General features: G+C 33.3%; 2 protein-coding genes and 1 long non-coding RNA gene across 4 annotated transcripts in view; 2 read left to right on the top strand and 1 right to left on the bottom strand.

The window, feature by feature from the left end:
• Positions 1-619: 619 nt before the first annotated feature.
• On the bottom strand, positions 620-9,965 carry LOC123535283 (uncharacterized). Of its 2 annotated transcripts, XR_008372116.1 has the most exons (4): positions 9,049-9,965; positions 6,403-6,617; positions 2,124-3,861; positions 620-2,081 (listed from the first exon to the last, which is right to left on the bottom strand). XR_008372116.1 is itself a non-coding variant. In XM_045317879.2 (3 exons), the coding sequence occupies exons 1-3, from the start codon at positions 9,677-9,679 to the stop codon at positions 3,706-3,708; spliced, it is 1,002 nt and encodes a 333-aa protein (XP_045173814.2). In that variant the 5' UTR covers positions 9,680-9,965; the 3' UTR covers positions 620-3,705. The 2 variants fall into 2 exon arrangements, 1 of the variants encoding a protein (XP_045173814.2); XM_045317879.2 differs by having other exon boundaries at positions 620-3,861.
• On the top strand, positions 8,407-15,194 carry LOC123535290 (uncharacterized). Its single transcript, XR_006683183.2, has 3 exons — positions 8,407-8,892; positions 10,719-10,870; positions 13,859-15,194. It is a non-coding gene; the product is annotated as an uncharacterized LOC123535290 (long non-coding RNA).
• Positions 15,195-18,339: 3,145 nt separating this feature from the next.
• The window catches only part of LOC123535274 (uncharacterized), a 28,995-nt gene continuing 26,085 nt past the window's right edge, over positions 18,340-21,249 (top strand). Inside the window, exon 1 of the mRNA XM_045317868.2 lies at positions 18,340-18,482. Within this exon, the coding sequence (XP_045173803.2) occupies positions 18,454-18,482 (29 nt within the window). The 5' untranslated portion in view covers positions 18,340-18,453. The remainder of the gene's footprint in view (positions 18,483-21,249) is intronic.

The following is a 21,249-nucleotide window of genomic DNA, read 5'->3' as shown; positions in this document are numbered from 1 at the left end:
TATTTATTTTACTTTAGATAAATCAATATGTACACACATGGAAATATCGGCAGATGTGATCACGTGACTTGATGGCAGTTGCTTCAGATCGATACAGAGTACCAATGCACCTGTTCGCAAATATGCCAGGAATGTTGGGAACTTCATTTCCTGCTAATCAGGTAAACAACATAAAATTTCCCTTATGTATTACTCAGTTTTGTAGTTAAAAGCAAAACTTAATTATGCAATAGTAGAGTTGTACGTGTTTTGTCATTTATCAATGATTAATTTATGTTACTACGATTTGTGATTTCTAATGCCATGAGATGTCTTTTATAGTATCTACCATTCTTTTGTTTTACAATACGCGTAAAAAATGTACATAAGATTGGAATTTCTGGAATGCAAACAAAAATGCCCCTTTTCTGTTCAGGATTAAACAGCTGTTGGCATTTTTTGTCTGTGTCATTTGATACGGTTTTATTTATTTGCACGTCTTTGCCATCTTTGATTTTTATTCATCCTGTCCGTCAATGCAATTACCCGATATCAGATTCTGCTTTTTCGTACAAAAATTTATGCATTTATTAACATATATTGATAGGTTTACTGGAAAGGACAAAAACAAAGTCATATACATATTTTAAAGTTTTATTGAGATGGCTGAAAAAATCTCGTCTTCCTGACAACCAAATTGAACGACCATTGGAAATTACATATAGACAAATTTAACCTTCCATTCATGATTTAAAAAAAACAGTTCATTACATAGTAAGAATGTCTGTAGCATTAAATGTTTGATGTTTTTCAAATGCATTGCAAAATCTAAAACTCGTTCATTGAATGTTTTATAGCACTTCCTCTAAGTTTTTATAATCATTACATTTTCTAAAATTAGCATCATAATTCATGTTAGAAGCAAACGTACTTCGAATGGTCGTCCAAATAAACTTTCAAAGATAAAACTTTCATGGAACAATATGCATTATAAGATCTGGTCTTGCAATCAAATGTACATTACCCGAATAGTTTTGAACAATTTTTTTTCCAAGATATTTTATATTTATTTTTACAATAGAATTTAATGCCCAAAATAACAAGAAAGACGCGTCTTAGAAACTTTAAAATTGGAATTCAAGTAAAAACAAACTTTTCAAGAAAAAAAACCCTTCATGTTAAATACTACATTGTGACAGTAATTTAGAAAGCAATTTTGTACATCCCTGAGGTAATCTGATAGTCTGTCCATTTTACAGCTTTGCACTCTGTTCTAGTAATCTTTAATTGGGATATTAAACTGTCTTTTTGTGATTCAAGGTTGTGCAGAGAAGCAGACCCATTTATCCCCCGTGTCTGTAGAAGGAAAAATGTAAAACAATACAGCTAAAAAACGCTCGGGTATGTTTCAAGTTTGACTTAATTTTTTATTCAAGTCCAAAATCCAAATTTGACTTCAAGTTGTTCGAGTTATCGTTTCAACTGTACATCTACTGTATATGGACCGCTTAAGTCGAAAAATGCACAGACTACATCGCAAAACAAGGAAGAATTAATTTCGAGTTTTGAAACAATCTTTGTTAATGATGATAACACCAACAAGCTCGAGCATTGCAAAATATACAGCGGCTAAGGCGTAAAAGAAGAACATATCAACCTTTTTTCACAAATATATCTTTTTCTTAAAGAAAACAAAACTTATATCTAACAATTACAAATTCTTCCTTGTTTAACAAAACATACATTCTTATCACACCAACCATTATCTTTGAGATCAATAGTACTGTCATGAAACAAAAATGAATGATAAAACAAACAAACATGAAAGAAAATGATGATGTACACAATGTCATGCTTATTCAAAAACAAAACAAAATCCATTTACCCACTCCACCTCAATATCTTGTATCATCATGTGATGCAGTTTGGTTAAAATAACAAATATATCTCCATACTTGCGCTTCTACCTAAACTCCATTTTGGTGAAATTTTACCTAAACTCCATTCTATTAAAATCCTACATAAATTCCTATTGAGTGAAATTCTACCTAAACTCCATTCTATTAAAATCCTACATAAATTCCTATTGAGTGAAATTCTACCTAAACTCCATTTTGGTGAAATTAAAAACAGATTGTTTCTACCTAAACTCCATTTTGGTGAAATAAAAAAAGAAACAGCTTACTTCTTGAACTTCTATCTAAACTCTATTTTGTTGAAAATAAATAAAAAATCTTGCCACAGTGCTTCAGTACTGACTTTACTTCTTTGGATTTTATTCATATGCAGTAACAATTATTTTGTGCTGAGGTGAAGAAGTGTTAAAATTCATTAGGTGATATATAAACTAAAATATGTTTTATTTGTGTGATTTAAAAAGTAGCGACTTACAAACAAGCGCAAGATATATATTCAAATACAAACTACATTTCTATTTGCATATCTAATTATCCAATTTCAATTTTAACAATAAAGTAAAACAAAAGTGGAGATCAAATTTATATTGCACCAAAACTGCCCGGAAATACTTTTTATACAAAAACCTTCAAGCCAATTTTAACACCATATGAACAAACATAATGTAAGTCAAAAAATGCAAATATGTTACATGTCATGGGGGGAAAAGTGCATAATTTCAAGAAAAATAAGCACCTTGAACACTAACAAAACATAGCACTTCAGTATGAAAATTTCATTTTGCACCAAGTTTACCTGACGTGAACTACGTGCAACTATGTTGCATGTGAATCAGTTTTTTCATTCTTCAGTAAATGCGAATATATACAAACATGCTAATTTGATTAAGGCATTCAACTGTATTAATCTGTTTTTCATTATAAAAAATAAATATACAAACTGGACCTATACAAATTTTACAGTCTGTGACAAGATATAAACCAATGAAAGTTGCAAACTCACATAATCACAAGGAACATATGGCTCGGTAAATATCATACACTTAATTAATGGCCTTGACAATTAACCGATTGGCATTTCAGTAAGTGTGTTATTACATTACATCTTAAATGTTCGCATTAAACATTTTTAATTATTTGGTTATAATCTCAGTAAACGTGTGAACCGGTCATATGTAAGGAGTCATATAAAAACTTCACCACTGGTGCATGACTTTTCCAATACAGAGAACTTGGTTCTCCCCGTCATTTTACCATTGCATAAATATATATACTAGTATATATACAAAGACACAAAGTGTATATGCGTTGTAAGGCGTAATGTTTGTAAAAGCATGCATAAAACCTTTGAAAAGAATGTTGTGAAATTGAGATCATCCTGTGAAAAAAGTAAGTAAAATTATTGTCTTTACTGCCTGAAATGTGTAAAAATACTGAGCAAAGAATGGGAAAAGATTTCTAACTGATTCTACTGAGCAGAAACTAATGTAATATGCATGATTAGACACTTGTCCAATGCGACTAGTCCATACTATATAGCAGTTAAATCATCTTCGCATTTCATTTCAATTTTATGTCCAATTACCCATAGGCTATATCATAGTCTAAGTCAATTACCCCTGCAATTCTGTCTATAACTTCATGGCCAACACTTCAGTTGTACGTAAACTGAAGATGGTATGCAACACACACAAGCTATCCCTAATAAAAGGACATTAATTTGTCGTAGGCTTCAGTCGCATCCTTCTATGTACGCTGTTGCTACACCCCGAGACAGTATTTGCATTTGTTTCTAAAAATTTCCTCATATCTAGTTAAAAGATGTCGGGTCAAATTGCGGTGGTTCATCTTGGTCTTGTTCTAAGGAGCTACTAGAAACGATACGCCGTAGCCTGCTCCAACAAGCATGTATGTCGATGTTAACTCGCCTTGGAAAGGACGATGGGTGCTCGGGTATTGCTTCTCCCTGAAATAAATATACAAGGTATAACATTTTGTCTGCCAATCAAGAATTCCTGATAATAGATTACTTCCTGAATACAAACTAGGAAGGCCACATCCAAAAGCGATGGACGAATTTAAATCAGGAACTGTATACATGATCCCAAGCTCAATTTCTGAACGGTCAATAATCTGTGTAGAAAACGTACTAGTGGCCATAGTGGGGGAATATGACATGAGAAACTCAGATTAGAACCGCAGCTTCGGATTTGCTGATATTCTAGGAGTTTCTCGTTCTTTTCAGGTAACTAAATTGTTCTAGCACTTTCATATTTTTTTAAAAATAAATTGATGTTTAAGTATTCACTTAAGAAGAAAAGATGATAAGAAAATTTAAATTGATACTTTTCATATTAATTGTTATATGCTTTTAGTTATCATTAACCGCAATATTGATAATAAAAATATAAAAAAACATGTATAGTATATTAAATAAAGTGTCTGATTTGCGGATATTCTAAGACCTCGTTCTTTTCGGTATAAATAAAGAGGTTAATCTGGGTAATATCCAGTGGAAAGATCCCAAGTTCACCTGAAGGGACGTTGGGGCGCCGCCGGAACCCAACACAACAAAAAAAGTGCCCAAAATTCGTCCTAATTATAAGTTCAATGGACTTATAGCCGATAGAACTATATTTATAACAATATTTCATGACTGATTTACGATGCATTTGTCACAGCCTATCAATTGTAAAATTATATAAATTTATATTTTCATCACATCTGCAATAAATAATTAAACTAAAGAAGTAATCTTGTAAAGCATAATAGGACTGTCAATCACTTTATTCATTTGTTTGTTTTTCTTTTGGATGTGATTATTTAATCTGATACGCACAAAGAAATGAAGTAGGCAGCTACTTTATTTCTTATTGATATTGGCAACATTTCAATATCTAAGGGTTGTATTTTGATAGACCTTTTAATCAGTAATTGCGCCTCTTAAAACATTATGACCTGTTAACAATGAGATAATAAGGAAATAACATTATGGTATTACAGTCACTTTTTGGATTAATGCCAAGATTTAATATGATATGAGTTGTAAATTATAACGATTTACTCTGGTAACGACCCTTTACCTATCATCAAGTCAGCTACTATTTAAGACATTTTTTTTAGATATATGATTCGACTTCATAAATCACACTTATCCTAAATTCTAAAATCACCAAAAAAAATCCCTTTAGAGAAACTCATATGCCTAAATATAATGAATATTCATTATGCAAATGTATTTCATACCTTATTTATAAGGAGAACAATGTTATGCGGTACTGCAAATAAAAATCCCTATGCCTAAATATAATGAATATTGATTACGCAACTGTATAAGGAGAACAATGTTTTACGATACTGCAGAGTTCAGTCGGTCATCTTATAACTGTGCATTGTCCTAATTTAAGTAACAATTACTTTATTTATCATAAATTGGGTGTCTAAAGTAGTTATACGTCGTTCAACTGAAATATTTACGCAGCTGCACATAATTCTTTGTTTTAAATAACTTGCCTCTATCGTAAGTGTAAATTAAGTATTCATCGTCCCCGTATATGCTTTTACTGGAAAATTAATGTAACTATTAGAGCAGTGTTCTATTTCGATGAATTACCCATGTACATGCTTCTACCGCAAGTCTGTGGTAACAATAATAATTAATTAATTAATTTTTGTCTCCATTATATACTTATTCTAGAAAATTAACATAACTAAGATTTGTTCTAATTCGATAAATTACACACATAAATGCTTCTACCAATACACTATTCATCGTCCCCATAGAAACTTCTTCTAGAAAATTAACATAACTAAGCACATGTACATTCTTCTATCGCAAGTCTTAACTAAATCTTCATCGTCCCAAATATACTTTAACTGTAAAATTAACGTAACTTGGCACTGTTCTAAAATAAACTATACATGCACATATTTCAGTCGGAAGTCTAAAGTGACTACGCATCGTCTGCTAGAATATTAATGTAACTATGCATTTTACTCTTATGACTCTAGAATCTATGCATTGGCTAAACATATGTTACTCTTGCAAGTTTCACATAATTATGCATTACCCTACATTTAAAAACTTGAATTGTACTAATGCTTAAATTGCTATGCATTATCACAATGTAATGTCTCTAACCTAACTACACGTTGTCAAATAATCGAGAGATTCTATTGGAAACTTAAAGACACTGTCAATGTCCATATCAGCAATTAAGAATCTATCAATACTGTTCCAATAATGGAGCCGCGCCATGTGAAAACCAACACAGTGGGTTTGCGACCAGCATGGATCCAGACCAGCCTGCGCATCCGCGCAGTCTGGTCAGGATCCATGCTGTTCGCTAACTGTTTCTCCAATTCCAATAGGCTTTAAAAGCGAACAGCATGGATCCTGACCAGACTGCGCGGATGCGCAGGCTGGTCTGGATCCATGCTGGTCGCAAACCCACTATGTTGGTTTTCTCATGGCGAGGCTCAATGTAAGAAATTGAAAACACCATACCCGTCTAAACGGGGTAAAAGAAGAATTGAACTCGTCGGAGATTCTTCTCAACTCTCTTCCAACTTCTTGCTCCTGCATCTGCCGGAAGGAAGGGACGGATGGTAGGGAAACAGACCGATCACGTGTTTGTTGGATCAGATCCGGTAAAGGCGAGTATCCCTCCACCTCTGAACACTCCGACTCCGACCTCAACTTCAGACGAGGCAACCCTTTACCTGGAGTTAGCGAGAATAACATTTTAAAGAAAAAGAAGTAATTAAACACGGTTTAAAAATGTTGGAAAAACAATCGAAATAGAAAAGGATGATTAATAAAGAAGTTTTAAAACGATTTTGAATGCGTGCCAGTTAAAAATTAAATGCTTTATGATAAAACGTGATTTTTCCGATGAATAACTAAATGCGCAATTTCTTTTTGCACTCTTTAAACTTTCAACATGGCCACTGTTTCATCTTAATACCAATTGGGCCGCCGCTATAAAACACATATAACAGCACTCTGCGTTTGATGATGATAAAAACGGATAATAACCGCAACCGCTATTTATTCTAAGTGTTGCAATAATTCAGGGGCAAAAACAATAAAAGAACATATCTGATCCTGCCTTTGAAGAAATTATGTCATAAATCAGTGTTAATTATTGTTTGAAATATATTAAGTTATTAGATCTACTGATTTTGGTATGTTTAAGACATTGATGATGATGACGATGATAGTGGCGATCTGTGGCAACTATAAGGCTCCAGTGTCGGTAGTAAACAATTAAAGTAACAGTTGAATATATAGACCCAATAGAAGTACTTGGTTTAACCACTTTCCTATACACTTATACATAATAACACTATTAAGATTTGATATAATAATCGAATGAGTAACTGCGTAGTTTTATGTTTCATACTTTCTTTTAAATTTCAAACGATCGATAGCCCGGGGTCAATAACATTTAATTTAGGTTTAAAACGTACTAAATTGCAACTTGTGGTGTCTACATGATCATTGATCTTCAATATAATTCACACCTGATTAAGTTTAACTGTATAAAATTTACTATCATAACAGCGCATTGTGACCTGCCGTCTGCAATTTGTTTATACATGTCTTGTTTATTTTCGGAATCTGATGTAAGCAATCGCATTCGCCGCGGGCTTCTCAAGAGGTCTTCACTCTCGTAAAATAGTCTACACTTAATTCAGTAAATGACTCATTATGACATTCGGAAGTGCTCCTTGATATGACAGCGAAAGTGTGGAAAAGAACGGCTAGAAGTGTTACAAAGACAAAGATGTAAATCCGTAAAGCAGCTTTAAAATTAATCGTTTTAAATATTCTCTTATCTTAATCGCATAGAGACGTACCGCACTTAAAACGTGACCCATCGATCTCACAAGACTTCAAAATAAAGTTGACAAATTAATCAACCGGTTTTATTAGGTTATCATTAGAGTTGAGATTGTTAATATGTCACTATGTCATTGGTGATCTGTAGTGCGTCTTAACTACTGTTGCGCAATTAATTCACATGCGTTTGTCCTTCATCGCATGGTTGGCGCGAGCGTTAAAACAACTTTTATTATCCGTGACTAAATGTTTATCCATATCGGGAACGATGAGTGCGCCGTTTGTCTATAATCTAGTACATTTTAAAATCGTGATTTTAATAAGCATTTTCAAATTAGCTGCATAAAAAGGCGGATAATATTTGCCAAGTCATATTGTAACAATATAGTGAGTAATCTGACGCCTAATTTCTTATTAAGTTACAGGTTTTCGGCATTGTCTTATATTTACATTTAGAATAATGTCTTTAATACGCATGAACTTCTTCATTCACTGATCGGAGTGGTAATGTAAGGGCTGTAAACTGACTTTAACTATCAATTATGACATTTTATTAGCATAACTACCGCATATATCTGGTAGCATAATATCAAAACGACATGCAGGTCTCGTGAAAAAAAAAATAATCCTTTTTAAAAGTTATTCTTGATGTTATCATCATTATTCTGTTTTGAACGAAAAAATCCTAAATTGTGTTGGTGTGACTCTGAACGAACTTCAGAATGTCCCCCTTTTAATAGTGTCTGTCGTACCATAATAAACTTGCGAATCATCATGACAAAATAGATTATTCGATAGATAATATGAAACATGATATTTTTTTTGCTGTCAGAGCTTAAAGAAAAATGATACTGGTGCGTTTTAACTTTTGGACTATGATACGTAAATGTTTCATTTTAAATACTAGTTCATTTATAACAAATTCAGGCTACATGCAATCTTATTTCCTGAATTTTCTAGAATGTCGTTCTTTCATCTCGATCACATATAAAGAGAAGTTAACTGTACCCTGTGTCTAGGCGTCAGACCAAAGGACCACAGAAATAAACGGGTGTTAGTGAAGAGCCATATGCTGTAAACTGTAATGATTAAGGAAAGTGATTCTGCCTTTGGGACCAGTGCACTATTCGCAGTTCAGTCAGTATCTTTTTGGTAAGCACCCCTTTTTGAACAGTTAATAGTACTTTCCAAGTTGAAAGATGGACAAGTTCATTATAGAAATTCAGCAGGGTAAGGTTTAATTATAAAAAGGGAAGCTCAATTGTCTATGAAAGTTCTAATTTTGGCAATAATTTGATAACTACTAACCTTTCGCATTCGGCCGCAACGTACGACACGGGTGTCCAACGTGTCCAAATTCCTGAGCTTTAGGACTCGGAGTCTGAGTACCACAGCTTCGGCTTGCAATTGGACGGAACCTTCTACGTTGTCGGTCTTGCCTCGTCCAAGAATTAACATAGAATGGTTTAGAAACTGTAGAGTCCTCGGTTTGATCTAATGGGATCCATTCAAGGTTATTTCTATCCCCTTCTTTTTCTTCTGGAGTTGGAATAGGCGCTTGCGGTCTTTGTATAGCTATTGGCTCTGAGACGGAATGGTCTATTTCAACACTTTCATTAAATAGTTCTTCAACCTCTTTATCGTTGTCATCATCACCATTCTGACCAATAGCTTCATTTGCCTCATCACATTTTATAAACACATCTTCATTTTCATTTAAGTCCATTTCCTCTAATGTCTCAGCTATATCAACATCCGTGTCATAACTTCCAAATGTAAATTTTCTGGGTAGAGAGGTACCCGATGATTGGGAAGCTGGGGAGTTAACATCTGTCCCATAACCACTATCCCGCTTGTTGCCGGTTATTGCCGGCAACAGCGGGCATTTCCCCATTTTCAACGCTTCGCTGGCATTTTTGTCTTCTTTCTTTGACTGCATGTCTTACATTCTATCCGAATTCTTTTCTATGAAATTTACAATATGCAAATAAAATAAACAAAAATATATGCCCTTCTGTCGTATAATCACTGAGAAAATATTGCACTGTTTACTTCACGGCAGAAAGACAGATTAAATATTCCAAGCAGAATTTATCGCACAAATTGTAGAACACGAGTGTTATTTACGCTCACTGTATAAATTACAAATTACTCCCGTCTCAGTATAGTGTAACATTTGATATGATCTCCTAACACTTTACTTTTTCTACGTATAAACTCCTGGGAAAATAGGCGTTGTCATTTATCGACCAATTAGAAAATCAGTCATCAGCACTATAAATAAATCCAATTGGGCGTGATAAAAGGCGGGACTTAATTTAAATATTTCTCACGACGGTGTCTGCATGAGAAATATTATTTTTGTAAAAATAAAAAAGAAGCCAGCAATAAATTCCAAAAGGCATTAAAGGCTATACCAGACGAAGACATATAAGACAAATTCAGTTTATTCCAATCACTCCACGCATTAAATCCGCCAATAATAAAGGTGGCAAAGATCAGATTAATATAATTCTGTTTGTCTTTTGTATAAACTTTGTTTGCATAAAACATAACCTACTTCCGAGTACATTCTTACTCTTTTTGAAAATGAAAAAACATTGAGTCATCTGCTACAAAAATTGTACGATGTTCTTGTCCACTCATAAAAAAAAAAGAAATATTTTCACTTAAGACCGAAACACGATTATTTTGACATGCGAAATGCGTTTTTATCGATATACTCTCCGCATTTACCTCCCCTGACTGATAGTCAAAACCAGAAGATTTTAAAATGAGGTTATCAATTGTATTCAAAAGAAAGCCAAAAACAAAAAAATAACATTTAAAACTCATTAAAACTGTTTTTACTGTCAGCGCCACTTTATTATATATATTGTTATCACAGGTATTCCACATGCTTACATTTATTTGGCAGCATTTCCACTAATCTAATCAGACGCAACATGAACTGACTATTATTAAACTAATCTTAATAGATTGAAACCGTTCTGTCCAGAATTCTTGGATCCGTCTATGGTGTTAAAAATTAGACATGATGTATGCAAGAAGACAAAATGTGTGTCAGTGGATCATTTCAGAGAGAAGTTACAAGAAAAGAGAACAGTTTCTGCTGGGAAATTGGCCAAAGGTGAGTGCATATTGATGCAAAAATACCCAGAAATTCTGTGGTTTCAGGCATCCGTTTTGTGGTTTCATGCCAGCATGCTTTGGCATCAGCAGATCATCAGCTGATATTACATATGAAGTTACTTTGTTTGTAGGGCGTGGGAAAACTATATCTGAGGTTAATATAATGATTATTATTGTAATTGCGTGATTAATTTATGGGATTATCAATTTCAAGAATTAATACCTTGTTGTATGATTGTCTGATGGTTGTTCCTGTTTTCCGGTGGAATAGCTTCATGTGAGCATTGCTCTTATCGTGGCCGGAGGCAGCTTCACGGGTTGTGACCTAAGGCAGCGTTAAGAGCGCATTGATCTTTGATATGACCGAAGGCAACCCCTGTGCGTATCGCCTTTTGTTGTGACCGCAGGCAGCTTCATGTACTCATTGCTCTTGACTTTGTGTATTGCTCTTTGACGTGACTGGAAGTAGCTACACGTTTCCTTCGAAGAGAAAAGTGAAAATGAAGAAAAGAAAAAAACAGAACTAAGGCGTTTACTGTATTTCTTTGTGATTTTTAATGCGTTGTGTTGATTATATACATTTACACTGACCATAATACCATCCAATGAGCTAAGGCGACAACTATGTTGTCCTGTATCGAAAGCTGTAATTGCAGAAGCATCACTAAGTCCGATAATTGTATTTCATATTCTAACTAATTCATTACACATTCATGTCTACAATATTGAATGGTATCATCATTTATACTTTTATTTGCACTGTATTTTGTAAAATATTTTACATGCATTTTATACAACTCGTCTATTGACGGTAGACATATTCTGAGTGGTTTGTCGACAGAGATGACCAAACTTTGTTAGAATAAAATATAATTCAAACATTTTATATGTTAAGATTTCCATACATATATCATTCTGTTATTCATGATAGTGTTACATATAAAGTGATTTGTACGTTCTATGATAAACTTGTGTATTTATTGATCAAAGTATGACATACGTATTCATTTTTGTACTTTAATTCGGAAATAAATACTACTATGTTAAATTAAACTAAACTAACTTTTATATTTTCCAACTTTAGATGCTGAAGCTAAACAAACTTTAGTAATATCATTTAAATGACTAGAATTTTATCAAGAATTAAAATAAAATAATAATTTATACTTTACATACTCACACTTGAACAGATGGATGGGAAGTGGCTTTGTTGCCAAGTGCGTTCCAATCACTTGCTCGTAACCTCTGTAAGCTCCCCGCTTCGGATGTAAATTTTTTCATGTGAGGAAGCTATCCAGATGACTTGCAGAAAGTCATCGTGTGTTCTAAATTGTGTCGATATGACTTAAACCCAACAAAACATTGAAGCTTAGGTAAAAGGATTGTAAATAACATCTTTAACAAAAGATTTGATTTTCAAATAACAACGGTGTTCATTAACCGTTTAAAATGAATTTGATATCTTCCTGAAAAAGTTCAATTGGATTTTGTCCGAGTTTTTTAAATGGTTTTATTTCATTTACCAGTCAGCTTATCCCAAAATCTGCCAGACACGCATTAAAACACAAAACTAAGATAAATATGGCATTAAATGTGATAAAAATCCATTTTTTTTCCGCTCAGAAAAATATCTGGAGTACGCAAAATACTTGGAGAAAAGTAAAAATTTATATGAAGGCCGAATATCCAGTTCATTTGCTAATGACCATTTAAATGTCACCAAGCTTTAAAATTACTCAGAAATGGTAGTGAAGTTTGCCAATATTCGGGTTTTGCAATGCTGTCATGGTGGTTGTTTATGAAAACTACTAGTAGAATTGTTATACTTTTATAATAAACCACCTAGAGTAATGGGTAGGTTTTAATCTTTGGGAAAACGTAATTGCGTATTCATCGCTTCTTGTTATAAAAGTGTGGTGATCTGAATAATTTAAGCTCTGTGGGAAGAAATTTATAAAACTATTTACATATAAAGTATCTTCTACAAATGTATAAATATATGTAGCTGACTATGTGACAGTAAAGTTATATTCATGTATTTAGTTTTCACAAAAATGTTACTAAACATTAATACAGTAGACTTACTACTTAAACGCGCAAAGAAAATCCTACAATGAAAGAAAGATAAGAAGTGTTCTTGAAGAATTGCATCATTTGTACCTGAATAAAGAATCGGATGGTATAAATAAATGTTATGAGACATGATAAACTGTTTATTATTATAACATATGTAGGCAGAAAACGCCGAGACAAAGAGAAAGAAATACCTTCGTCTTGATTATTATACGTACTTCTTACTGGCTGTACAATCAAATGTGGTCAGCGTGTCACACTGTTTTAATGCAGCGTACCCATCTACTTCAATTGATATTGACATCTTTTAAAATCAATACCGTCTGAATATTTATCACTTTCATTATCGCTTTTATTTCCACCACAATAGGCCTGTAATATAACAATTTAATTTATCATTCCAGACAAAGTCTGTCTGCAGTTGATGCACTAAGACTGTTATTTTTGATGATCATGAATATTTTGATTTATTTGACATGCTAGCTTCCTCTTGTTTATCAACATTGGTGTAATAAATTCCGACAAAATTAAGATAGCGATTTGATAAGACGAAGTGTTTCGTACAGCACGAACACGCACGTTTTTTGTTTACGCGTTACCCAGGCGACAGACCAACTCGGTGTCCTTTGGTGTCCCGGTAATGAAAATCGCTGAAAAGACACGCGACGTTGGCGTGTGCTAAGTCTTAGATAGTATCTGTCAAAGATAATCAGTTATCGGTTTATTATCGACACCTCAAATTAAATTTGACAGGCAACTAATTAGAAGGGTTGGATTATTATGGAACCTGTCTGTCTCTGATTTTGCCTCCGATTACTAATATTGCATGTCTGACCAGTGATTAAAACTGTTAAAGAGAAATTTTCTTATTTTTTATTCTGAATTATTAAAAACGTATTTTCTTGAATTTCAGAGATGAGTTGCTGAGGTTATCGTCAATTCTGAAGATAATTGCGCGGGAATTCTGTTTTGTTCAGTATTACAGCCGTCAATAATGCCTCTAGAAGTTTTCTGTTGAAAACATTATCAAATTATTGAGAAGAAAGAAGCGATATTCTCAGCTTGTCAAGACAATGTGATCTGAAACTTTGAGTTATCATTTCTTAATTCGCCGTTACGTTTCTCATCGAAATATAAGAAAATAAGGTCGATGTAGGGTTCATATGAGAATACTACAATGGCTGTTAGATCAATTATGCCATCTCTTTGAAAATTAACTTTGTTTTCGGTGAAATATTGCAAATTTAGTTATTCCCATGGGTGACCTATACGTTAACTCTGTATGTCAGATTCTTTTATTAGGCTTTTCACTTGCGTAATTAACCTAAAGTATTTGAAAGAAATGAAGGAAAATGCAATAACAGAGGTGTCAAAAGAAAAACAGGCCTAAGGAAGCGGTAAATCTGTAATCGTAAGACTCATTTTACCTGCCGGTTCTAGTGATGGGCGATTTAGTGAATATTCTACCTTGGTGGCATATGAGAAAATTCATAAATTACGATTTGTCAAAATTTGGGTTTGTGGGTGGTCGAACCGCACAGAGAAAGTCTTGGGAATCCTAAACAAAAGAAATGGTATCGTTTGCAACAGAAGTGATTTATTCTCAGATATTAAATGCATTTTATGGATACACAGTAAGTGAAATTAATGTGATTATAATTGGATCGTTAAGCACAAACGTGCAGTTCTATAAATGAGCCTCACGTGTAATAAACATTTATCATGGAAAAAAATATAAACAATTTTCATCGTAGAAAACTAGTAATGAGATATAAATTACAGATCATGCCAAATGTGCATAGCATGACGACAATCCTTGCGGTGCCTTTTAACTGCTCATGTAACAGTAATAAAATATTGCAAAATTTAGTGTACATGTTTAGTTTAAACCTGTATATCTTGCACTGATTGTGGAGGCCGCTCTCAAAACTTATGCTAACATTGCTCGATTTTCTTACAATGTTCTTGCCTTGGTTAGGGATTGTGGAGACCGAGGTCAATTTCCTTTCTCACCTAGGTTCGGATCCACAACCTTTGCCTACGCTCCACTGTTCCAAAATATGTTAAATAGATATTCCGATTTGATAGTATTGAAAGAAAGGAATGAATATTGTGTCAAAATGTTATATACGTTTACACAAATAAATGTTTATCTGAAGTGTTTCGTTACTTGAACTTTTACTATCTCAAAACTGATATAAAAATAATAACAATTTAATAGTATTAACGATGATGATGATGACGATGATGATGATGATGATGATGATTTCTTCATTTAAAGGAGGCTAACACATTGTGCATGATAAATCCACTGTGGTTTTTTGGATAAACAGAAAAAAAAGTGGAAATCCACAGGTCAGCGCCCAACATGACAAAAATGAAAATGTTGCAGTTTAATTGAGCATATTCATTTACTGTAGTAAAAATGCATGTTATAACAAACAAACTTGACATACAAAAGAGTAGAGATAAACAGAAATTCCAGGCAAAGTGTTTCTTTGATGGAGTTTATACATCATTTGCATGTGAAAGAAATTTTAAAATTGACACTAAGATTCAGGCGGCTTAGGTCTTGATGATTTCTATCATATTTTAATAAGATATCGGTACACATGATTAAGTGTGTGCAAAATTGTGTTTCTACATTGTAACAAATACATTTCATCCCGTTTTTAAAAAATTGCTAGAGGTGTTGCATATTGCATTACCTGTCATGACCAGAGTATTATTTTGCTTGGTTGCGTTCTTTACTTCCAAATGATCTTCTTATACATTTGTTATTTAAAGTATGCTGAACAAAAGCTTCACAGAATAAAAGAATAACAGGACCTAACGTTAGATTTATGAAAATTCATTAACTCATAAATGGCTCTGTCAACTTACGGCAAACCACAACATTATATGGTGAAAAAGTAGTTCATTCAATGTCTTTAAAATTAGACTGACTGTATCCTTGTAATGATTTATTTGCAAATAAGTGACAAAAAGTGGTAGCAAATACGTATTATGTTTACATGGATTGGGCTATATATGTGTCTGTTGATTGTGATGTTTGGTTGTGCTGCTAGGACTGTAGTATGTCATTAAGATGCTTTGTTATGCTTTGCTTTGTCTGAATCTGATGTTATAGTTTATTTGCTGAACAAAGATTTTCATGTTTCAATACTCTTTCTTAAATGTTTTGTTTGTGATGTTTGCGGTATGTACTTTGGTACTTTAGGAGCCAGATGCTAGACATAATAAATAACAACAATAACATAGCTTTTGGACTTGTAATATTTTGTGCCATGTGAAAGTGTGGCTGCTCTTTCTTTTGACTTTGGAACCAAAAATATCCGTTAGGGCAGTAAGCAACATAAATAGATTAGCAGATAGATATAGGTGATGAATACTACGTCTTTGAAAGAACAATGGCAGTCAGTATCTATAAAAATATTTTAGAATATATAGAAACTGTGATGAAAATAGATTTAAAGAAGATTTATTTATCTTATGTCCCCTTTCAAGTATATCATGCTTTTAAATATATAAATGATATCTGTTGAGCCCATGAACACATTTGTTCAAACAAGTAATCGATGAACATGCCCCTATAAAAGTTAAATCTCACCCCTTAAACGAATTCTCAGTACCTCAAAATAATCTATAAAACAAGACGAGCTAAAAGTGAATATTTACAGGAATTATTTAAAAATAATTAAAATACAATAAACTCCGAAAATTTAAGACACGGTCATAAAAGGAGTATATACATTTACACTTTAAGGAAAGTTATGACGGGGGAGACAAACTCGAAAGATTTGACCCATTATTAAATCCTTTAACACACAAAAAGGACAATGAAAATAATGCTCTGATTTCTGACAGAACTGTAATGCCTGAGAAATGTAACTATTTTTATGCCAGCATTGTAAAGACATTTTAGCAATCGACAGTAACACACTAGTGAATATGGAGTACCCCAGCCTCAAAGCAATACAAAGTTATGTCCAATCTTTAATTTATCCCATATCACAGAAATATACGTTTACAAATACATTAAAAAATTAAACCCCAAAAAGGCAATTGGTGTTGACTCAATATGGTCACCATATGATTGCCAAGCCACCTTGCTCCGTCTAACAGAATACTGGAAAAACTTTGGTGGGAACAAATATGCAGAAGCTGAGCTGATGGGCCTATCAAAGGCATTTAATTGTTTACGTTGCAATGTAATTACAATTAAAATTAAGAATCTTGATTGTATTTCATGATAATGTATGTTATATAAAACGATACAATACAACATAGCATTTGACTACATAACTCTGATATCACAGTTCACTCCAGTTATATTATAACTTACAGCAACAGATCGTATCACGGACAAAAAGTAAATTTTTACTTTAGACAATATATAGTGCATTCTACACATCTAGTGACATGCATACACGAGATGACCTGTGACAGTTTTGCAAGTTATTTCAAACGGGGTCTGGTTAATGATCAAAATTTAGCGTTACAGTATTATCTAAAAGAAAGACTAAATATTGCACTTTACACAACAATTATCACTAGTTAAATTCTATACATATCACAGAACTATGATCATATAACATGACATAATTAGTATAACAAAAACATCATATTACAGACGATAAAATATTGGAGTTTAATTGAAAGTTTGATAAAATATGAAATCTGAGTTTTCTTCCCGTTTCATAGAATATCATCAAACAAATTTCCATTTCCTTTTTAAAAGAAAACTTACAGTTTTCTATTATTCCTAGTCTTATGTGTCAAACTGCGCTAGTCTAAAATTGCATTATTGAAAAAGTTTGACAAAGAACAACAATCAACCTGAGTTATGTACATAATAGTTACTTTAGAACTAGTTCCATAAGAAAGAAATTAGTTGTCCGAATAAAAATGTAATGATATTTTAAGTAGAAGACCTTTAGTGTTAACCGCAAGACTCTGTTTTCAGTCAACAAATGCAACTGAAGTCATCAACATAAGGGATCCCATTGGAAATAAGTTGTAAAACTTTCGTGGGTCATCCTGAGATATAGGCCCAGATTCTATATAGAGATGTCACAAAATTTGCAAAATCATTTCAAAATGGAGATCTGTTTAATTACCTTATCATATGACATAAATCTACACCTAATCTTCAAACTTATGAAGGAGTAGTTAAGTTGAAGAAAGAAGTGTAAAATAATTTGACTTGAAGAAGAAGAAGAGGAGAAAATCTACAAAATGACATGGATCAAATTACTGCATAGTATTTTTCAAAGATTCGTGCTCAGATGCTGGTACCGTACCGTCTGTTGTCAAAAATTTAATTCGGGAGTTTGCCTTTTTCGTTTAATGAAAGTTTTTCTCACAACAGTTTAATTCTACAAAAACACCGTTGCAAATGGCGCGCAAGTAGAAAAATAAAAGTAAATTGAAAAACAAGTTTTGGCATTTATGCAGCTGACATTCTAACTTTTCAAGTTAGACAAGTCAATTCAAATCATCTGAAATATGACTGGAGCATTCTCAGGCAATATCAAGTACGCATTTTATTTGTTTTTTACGATAAGCCGGTGGGAGACTGGTGCCGGACGAAAGCCGCACCCCCCCCGCCCCCACCGCCATAATTTATGGCCTATGCAGAGGGGTCTTACAAGGGTGGATTGCGATTAATGACTTGTTTTTATTAGTTAGATCCAGAAATAGAAAAAATAATACTTAATACAGTGCTTTAGGGTATAGAGGATAGATTGATAAATTTTATATTTGGCAGTGGCTAGAGAACCGGAATCGGTTCCCTAGACAGCAAACTTATTCATCCGGAACCGGTTCTCTAACCAAAACAGCGTGCATAGGCTAGGGAACCGAAATTTTATTTCTATGCATAATGCTGCCAAAATCCACTTTGTTTCTTGGTAAATGTCATGCATATTGTTATCTTAATTAATTTTACCGTGCCCTTGCATTTATCTGCGTTTACTGTCCGCCATATTGGAATGATAAAACTAACTAGTACGAATAAATGCGTGAAAACTCACTTTCCCGTTCTTAAATGTTATTTGCTTTCAACATGTACTATGTTAAAATTATTTAAATATAAAATAATATTGATTTGTATTTGTGTCATTACATGTTTATAGATGCATGTACAAACTAATTTAATTGCCAACTTCATGCGGATTCTCTGATCAGTTTGTAACACCCCGGCATTTCACATTCAAAGATATGTGATCAGTACTAATTAACAGAAATTACTTAATTTGTTTTAAATGTTTCTTTTATTGTTTTATACCTTTTAATTTTACATTTCAAATTTATTTCGGTTTGCTCCAATGCTGACTATTTCCGCATTCATTCGTACTAGTTTATTTATCATTCCAATATGGCAGACAGTATGCGGCGAGTACACTTTTGGAGACACGGTAAACACAGATAAATGAAAGGGCATTGCTTGCTGAAAATTGTAATGTTAAATTTATTCAGATAATAACATGCATAATACTTACCAAAAGGAACAAAGTGAATTTCGGCAGCTTTATGCATAGAAGTAAAATTCCGGTTCCCTAGTCTATGCACGGTACTTCGGCTAGAGAACCGGTTCAGGACGAATAAGTTCGCTGTCTAGAGAACCGATTCTGGTTCTCTAGCCACTGCCTTTATATATTTACTATAATTTAGACTTGAATTATTGTATAAATTTTCATATCATTATTTTACTGGCATGCAAACAGACATTCTGACATACATTTTAAATATTTGCTTGTTGTGTTATTTTTGATATGTCATCTATGCTATCCCCTATAGACTAAATCAGTGTATATGTAAAAAACGTCGGTGAATGAAAGGTATTTGATATAAATTTAAAAAGCTGAATGTTTTTGAAAAGAGAATACATTATTATTCTGATTTATAGTAAAGAAATCTTGGAAAATTTGTTAAGATGTGGATTTTAAACTAACAATGGAAAAAATGACCAAAGCTATCCTGTACTCCCTGAATCAGTGCATATGTAAACAATGGCTTGGAGGGAAAAAACACATGAATTTCTATTACCGGTAAAAGCCGAATGTTTTACGAAGAATAGATGTTTTCTGTCTGATATACTGAAAAAAAACTACTATTTTCATTAGACGAAAGTAGTGTGCACTAAATGCCTTGGGACAATGCTGATGAGAAAATGTAGTTGATTTTGATCAAATTGTAAACTTGTTAAACTAGAAGGAATAATTTGCGGATACAAATATTAGGATATGGACGATGTGTATTTGACCCGCAGAGAATATGCTTCGTGAGTCGGCTTGACTCGCGGAAATTTACCTTGATGCGTCTCGAGTTCGAAAGTTCTGCCCCTTGTCAATCAAAATCCCAGTGAATTTCAATTTTGTTCGCCAGCACAAGTGGAAGTATGGCAGTAGGCGGAGCGTCATATGTTAATTAGCTACAGACAGATGTCAGTCACGCCATGCGCCAACTGACACGTTGTCATCTCGCGGTGTGTATTTAGTACAATAATGCCCATAATCAAAGGTGTTCATTGTGATCAATGTGTAAAAGTTAATTGATAAACAATGCAGCCTTAGATTATCGTCTTTGTACCACTTGTTAATTATTTTGTGTGCTTGATACGATTACATGAGCTGGTCGGCCGTTACGGTCTATAGCAAATTTATTATCATTGCCGAGGCTTTGTTTGGGCCAAAACAGATTAAATATTTAATTAAAAGCAGAAATTATAAGTGGTATGGTGAAAAAATGAAATTTAAAACGGGTGTTTTATCAAGAATTTTAAATTTGTACTTTCGTTTTCCATATTTGTCCCTCGTTTTCGGGACTGCCATTTTCGGACATTTTTATCATTTCTTACAAGATTTTTCTAGTACAATCTAAATAAAAAGCCAAATTGAATAGAAAGTCTGCATTTAAGAAAAATATGATCACTGTTGCAAAAGCAGCTCTTATTTTGAAGAATTTGCCGAGAATAAAATCATGCAAAGGCACCAAACCCCACCCACTTTTAGGCAATGTGCAAAATAAGACAACTAAAATATGAATTGCTTAAGAAAATCTGTAATGACTAATGTACTTGTTTTAGATAAAGTATGTGGGAGTTTCATTAATAATAGTATAGCTTGACCCCTGAAAAGCTGATCTTGACTCTTGAAAATCTGATTTTGACCCTTGAAAATTTAGGCTGAAGAGTCAATGACTCTTGAGTTTCAGAACCTACCAAACACCCTGTGTATTATTCAGGGTTTTCAGTAGACCCTTCCAGGTTTTGACTTGTGAAAAACGAGAAAAACTCGTATT

Source organism: Mercenaria mercenaria, chromosome 1 (assembly GCF_021730395.1).
Source record: "Mercenaria mercenaria strain notata chromosome 1, MADL_Memer_1, whole genome shotgun sequence".
NCBI classification, from domain to species: Eukaryota; Metazoa; Mollusca; class Bivalvia; order Venerida; family Veneridae; genus Mercenaria; species Mercenaria mercenaria.
The sequence above is the reverse complement of the archived record's forward strand: the minus strand, read 5'-3'. Positions and strand labels throughout refer to the sequence as shown.